Source organism: Trachymyrmex septentrionalis, unplaced genomic scaffold, assembly GCF_001594115.1.
Source record: "Trachymyrmex septentrionalis isolate Tsep2-gDNA-1 unplaced genomic scaffold, Tsep1.0 scaffold22, whole genome shotgun sequence".
NCBI classification, from domain to species: domain Eukaryota; kingdom Metazoa; phylum Arthropoda; class Insecta; order Hymenoptera; family Formicidae; genus Trachymyrmex; species Trachymyrmex septentrionalis.
The window spans coordinates 4,394,450-4,401,276 of record NW_017305375.1 but is presented as its reverse complement, the minus strand read 5'-3'; the positions used below and the strand labels follow the sequence as shown (position 1 = coordinate 4,401,276).

General features: G+C 34.7%; 1 protein-coding gene across 1 annotated transcript in view; it reads right to left on the bottom strand.

Moving 5' to 3' along the window:
- Positions 1 to 6,827, bottom strand: part of LOC108748320 (RNA-binding protein Musashi homolog 2-like) — a 91,752-nt gene that overhangs the window by 73,751 nt on the left and 11,174 nt on the right. The window contains 1 exon segment of the mRNA XM_018486379.1: positions 2,191 to 2,310. Coding sequence (XP_018341881.1) covers positions 2,191 to 2,246 — 56 coding nt within the window. The 5' untranslated portion in view covers positions 2,247 to 2,310.

Genomic DNA, 6,827 nt, shown 5'->3' with positions numbered 1-6,827 from the left:
AAAAATCGAGAGAAGAAAAAACAAAAAATTTAAAAAAAAAAAAAACACGTTACAATCGGTACACTCAGTATGCTTAGATTGGCCATAAAGTATCTTACAATGAATTTCCTCTCTTTGATTACAAACAACAATAATAATTGATAACATTTATATATTATGTAAAACAATTTTAAACTATAATTAAAAAAAAACAAATTGCGTTCGAAATAACTCGTTGTGACGCGGGACAATGCCCAATTGAAATTTTTGTTTAAAATTATAGTAGTAATATGTGAATATCAATTATTGTAGTTTAAATCTAAATGACTGGAGAATTTTTAGACTTTTATTAATTTTAATAAATAATCACCGGCTTTATTTAACTTTTCCTTTAATAATTATATTATAATTCTAAAAAAATATACAATTAGCAACACGAAAATGGCCGTAAAATTAAACCGTAATATATTAATGACTATTTTTCCCCTCAGTGTAATAATTCATGTCACGAGCGAATCAACGCGTCGGCACGGTTTTCCTAAAAAAATATTCGCGCTGTACTCCGTTACAAAGGTCTTTTTGATTACTATTCTCCTTGTTCGATCTCCGGCGAATAAGGTTCGCAGGTCAGGAACAAAGGGTGTGCTAGGAGGAACACCTAATCGCAAATACACGGATCTCCCTGTTTGCCTTTCGACTAGAAAGCCGCGGGAACATGAGGGAAATATTAGGGAGAAAGGGATACGAAAAGTCGTGCGTAGCGCACCGAGTTTTCATCCGCTATGTATACTTTGTAAGTGTACATATACTAGATATGCGCGCGTACACGAAGAACCGTTATATTCGCTCTTCCTAAAGGAAAAGCGAATTTTTTTAATCAAAACTGAAAAATAGAAGAAACCTACTTTTCATCCCGTCGTCTTTTCACCGTCGCTTCTGCAACCATTCCGCTCCGTCCATGACGGGCGGACGATAATACGGCGTCTGACCTTCCGTGCAAGATATCTTGAAACGTGTATACAACAATACCGCATTGTCTAAGCCACTTTATTGTACCCGGCGACGTCCGAATATCACGCCGAGATCTCGACTCGCTCGGGTATGTAGAATGATTTGCAACTAACATGCGCGAAACGGACTTCTTGATTAAGATTAAGATGAAATTAATGAGAAATGAGAGGAAATTTTCGTGACTTAAAGCTCAAGAACTGCATAATTAAGTTACAGAATTTGTTCCACGTTGGATTCAAATAGATATCGTTTCTCAGCAACATTTCAATTCCTAACTCAGTCATAAAGATGTTTAATGTAGAGCATTAAACAGTGCAATACACGATGGTATTGCATCAATCTTACAATTAACTTGTTAACTTGAGTTTCTTAGCAATTTTTCAGAAACGATTCGTTAAATATTGCAGATGACAAATGCTGATTTTATACACAGAGACAGTTCGTGATTTATTAACTGTATTCAATAAAGGAAATGTTCAATAGCAAAAAAAAAAATCAAATGAAATAATTTCGTTAAGCTGATTAAACAGATGTCTCGAGATACTGTCGAGATCTCATCTTACAATTAGATACGAATGTATCTTCTTAGAATGTATATCGTGCACTGTGTATATATACACTGATCGTAAAACAGCTTGAGACAGGAAGTATAAATTTACACATTACTAACATGCAGACATAGCATAAGCCTAATCTATTTGCAATTAAAGCTGAGTTCCCATGCATTAAAATCAATTATTATATCTTTGATACGGTCGCGTTATATTCATATAGAAATATGTATACGGTATATTTAAAATTAATATTGCCGAGTAAGCAATAATTTTACAGCCTCGAAATAGACAAACTTAACAGTCTGATATAAATTTATTATTTATAGTAACTTTTTTCTATTAAACGCTAAGCAGTTGAAGGGGATTTGAACAGAAAATTAATCCGAAAGTAATAAATAATTGATTTTCGGATTTTCGTTAATTATTTATCTTTCGTCAACAGATTACTATATTATTTAAATCTTTTTAGTAGATGTCTATAAAGCTCTCAAAAAGCTCAATATTGTAAGAAGATTAGTTACGAATAATAGATTAGTTACGAATAAATAATAGCTAATCTATTGATTTATAACGACAAATCAAGATCTCAGCTTTTTATTTTTTGTAGAGACAAATTCAGTAGCAATTAAGATGGGAAGACACTTACCAATTCTCTAGTACACCGACGTTCGAAAAGTTTGGCGGAAAACTCGCGGCCGCCATCGATGGTCGCGACTAATGTCCGCTAGCTCCACTTCCTAATCCTCTTCGCAGTCCTAACACGTCACTGACATAAACAAAACAAAATTAATTGAATGATTAAAATGACTCGAGAATTTGAGAAAAGCTGCGAGACGACTTAAAAATCTTCAACATTTTTGGAAAGAATTAATTATAAATTGTCAAAATTAACGAAACATTTTTAACTGCCATAAAGAAAATATAATAAAAATCTACTATTTCAGAAATATAAATTTCTCAAAATAGAAGAGTAAAAAGATATTAAAATTATTTATAGATATATTTTAATCTACTATATATAATACACCGTGTAATATTTTTTAATTCATTGTTTAATGGAAAATTACTCTCTCGAGAATATTTAGCACATCTATACTGTGTGTTTAAAATATACATGTCGTTTCGAAGTGCCATTTAAAATAATCGCTATAATAAAAGATATGATAGAAATAGAATAAAATATTTTCATTATTTTTTTATATAGAATTAGATAATACAACAATTTTTTCTCCAATTTTTATAAGTTATGTCATATTTTGTTTTAAATAAAATTATATAAATTTCTTACGTAAATCAGTTTCTCCTGATAATATGTACAATATGTATTAAAAGTATGATCAGAATGTGAATATTTTACGAAGTATTTCACATTTTATGTTAAAATGTGTCAGAATAAAATATGAAATAACTTATCAATTTTTTAATTTCTAAATAACGTTATTTTAATCTTTTATGCATACAATATCGAGAGAAATCGATACACATATTTTTACATTTTCAAAAATTCATTGCGATCGTAATATCGAAAAAGAACTTTAAATATCATATAGATCATTAGATTCATATTTTCGGGTTCGGTTCTATCGAGTGTGATGCTATTTCAGTTGGAAATTTCCATTTGAAAAATTCCACTATTTCCTCTCTTAAAATTTTATAGAAAATAAGTATAGTTCCATCGCGGTAAAAATCATCTCAAAGTAATCCTATTAAAGACTTTTTTTATTTTTCGTCACTTTAACATCTGAGATCGGCGTGAACAGATTAAATCGAATACACTCTGTATATTGAATACTACATTAAATGAATATATAAGTACACGTAATGTATGCGATTAAATCATCAAGTGAAGCGGTTAAAAGCGAAGAACGACTTCAAATTTAAATCACTATCAGACACGATTTCGTCGTAATTGTGAGCCGTGAAATTGCATTCAGAAAATATGAAGATTCGGCCATCTTCCTTAAAAGTACCAACCGTCTCTGTTTACGCCTGCCTTTCTCACGTTCCTGTATACATGCACAATAGCGTACGGTTGTACTTGCACAGTGAATTATACGCACACGGAGTAAGTCCCGCACGCATACTTAGAAACTCTCGCACCTCGGCCGACTACCCCTTTTCTCGCATTTAATATCTTCCCGCTTTTCGGATTCTAGTATCGGTAATGAACGATCTATTGTATCAGTGAATGCTCTTTCAGGCAACAAGACGGAGAAAGGGATAGAGGAGGATATACAGCTAAGAGTGAATGGCGAGAGGGTTGGCGGACGAGGGGCGAATATAGAGCGGCATAGAAGAGGTATGAAAACGGCACTCGTTAATGGATTCCCATTCTCCCCGAGACTCCTCCTTTACTCTCCCTTTACTGTCTTTCCCTTTCTTCCATCGTTCTCTCCTCCCGTTCCTTGCGCAGCGCTCTCTTTTGCGCGTTGGTTTTTTACCATTCACGCAAGCACGAAGTCGTTACACGTGTAAATCCTGAACTTCGCTACGGTCGTATGCGTCTCATTGTTCGTCGCGACGCTGTATTTCCGATTCGCAACAATCGTAATCGTAAAACAAACGGCCGAACGATTCTTGACGCGCCGTAGATCTCAATGTCGATAATAGCGGAATTATTCGACCGTCTATTTCACCCTTTCTGTATAATAACGAGGGGATCATCCCTGGCGCGCGGAAATCTCGTTGAGGCTTTCCGGGGTGATTTCCTGGAGCAAGGGTTAGCTCTCGATTAGCAGGATTAGCAGAGATTACTGTATACAACGCACGTTTCTCGTGTACATTTATCGCGAGACATCAAATCACAATAAACGATACACGAATAAATGTAGAAGAAATGATCAGTTCAAGATATTTAAGAGTAGATCCTCAAATAAGAGATTGGACACCGTTTAAATAAATTTTGTTTAGTTCACTTGACACGCCATGTTCAAGATGATTTAATCGGTGTATCCGGACATTTTTTTCAACTACGTTTTAAAAAATTGTCTATAACAATCTTATTCCTCAGAATACGACTTTGAAAATGAAAGAATCAATTCAATTACGTCAACTTTAAACAAAAATGCATTAACTTAAAGTACATTGGCTGCGAATACCAGTATGGAAATTCAAAGCGAACACCGATTAGGGTTAAGGTAGAATGAGATAGACTTATTCGAAATGGATAAGACAGAATGAGATGCATGGATATCTATCCAATTTTATCTTAAGCGTTTGGTCCGCTGCATTCAGGACATTTCAGGACAGTGTCCAATTTCTTACTTGAGGATCTCTAGAAGTAGTTAAAATTTTTAAGTAGTACTCGAAAAAATTCAAGGTCGAACTTTCTTCAGTTCAAACCGATAAGAAAAATTACGCTCGCCAAAAGTTCGCCCTTGCGAACTCTCGCGTGCGCATCGTACCGAAGAACGAGGAGGACGGATTCTCGCTAATTAGAGAGAATAGCCGAGTGGTGGGAGAAGCGCGGATCATCAAGGCGATGCCGCGTCCCGGCCCGCGGATTAGAGCATACGACAAAATCCATTGTCGTCGTTCGAGCGCTGCCATTGTCCGCCGCCATTGTTTGTCCGCTCGTACGGCGGTGATAAGGGGCACGATTCCGTCGGCTCGCGAATGACGGCGAGCGAGAGACAACGCTATTATCTCTGGAAAAATGCCTGACGGGAAAGAGAGCGGTTTTGCAGCACCGCGTCAAAACGCCATCGAAATATTTTCAACGGCAGCATTTCGGAGATAATTGGCAGCGGGAGCGAGGAAAACAAGTCCGGATTCGTCGCGCTTTTCTCGAAAAACAGCTTGAAAATTTATTATTCGCAAATTACGAAGATAAAAATGGACGAACCGCGGCGCGTTTCCTCCTTTCGAAATGACGATCCTCGTTATTTCGCTACCGCGTGAAAATCCAACGTTTCCTCATCAACGATTATTTCTATCCACCCTAATTATCCTTTGTTTATCGAACTTGCAGAAGAGGTACTCGCCACTCGCCCAAGTTCTGAGGCGCAAACTTTGCTAACTGGATTGAAATTGAATAGCGAATGTACATGCGAGAAACGTATCACCCGTAACGGAGTAATCACATAGACAAAATCAAAGTGCTATAATTAATGCAGGTGTCGGAGTGCCGTGAATAATGAAAATGCCACCAGCGTCTGTTCGCGTATAAAAAAAAATCGAAGATCAGTCAACTTGAATTCCGTGGTACATCGACGGTCATCACATTTAATCGCATCGATAAATTAACGCGTAATATTCTGACGTAAATATTTTCGCGCTAATAAACAATTCCAAATAATCCGAACATTTCGGTTTACGGCTATTAACGCGCTAACAAAAATGTCTGTTTAAAAATAATAACACGTTCACTAATTATCAGTTTTGATTTAATTCTCAGAAATCCTGATAGCCAATAAGAGGACGAGCAAACCGTTCTCGATTTTTAAAAATTATTATTGTGAAAATAAAATGTAATGATTAATTGATCAGATAATATTCGCGCATCCATCCGACAGTGTAATGCATGTTTGTAATGCAAATTACAACGTTGGAATATATCACAAAGATAAACGTAACTCCATTTTGATCAAATGGACGGGTGAAAGTAGTATAAGTCACTTTTTTTTAAATATCAAGTTGAGTTTATTCAGTTTATTGTGGTGCAGTTTATAAAACAAATATGTTTATAAAACAAAAAATATTGTTTCTCAAAATTATAAAAATGACTTACACCGCTATGGCTTTGATCCCTCTAACTAAAAAGGTATTTTATGGAGAAAGGATGATTTTGTTGAATGTAGGTATATCTATAAATGTTTTTTAGATAGATACAGAAAATAATTCTGTTAAACCATCGAAATAATTATGCAGGACGCTCAAACTAGTTGCTAAAATATTAAAACATTTTGTAGCATTGGTTACTTGACATTTCCACGTTATTACTTTGATGATTTAACAAAATTATATTTTTAAATCTGTGTGTGCATTTAGTTAAATTTTTAGTTCAATAAAGTCATTCTTTTCATGTGTGTGTGTACCAACACATATACCATGTGAAAAACATAAATGATATATTAATATAAAGCATTGCAAAAAAAACTTGAGAACTTCTCTGTAGATAAAATTAGTAGACATAACTCAATTATTGGACAAAATGACAAAAATTTCAAGCTTTTAACGATATGTACGACCCTAAATAAATTCGTTGTTAATAAAGATTTATTAACGAATTTAAAGTCGTACGTATCGCGTTAAAAGTTTAATATTTAAAATTGTTATCAGTTA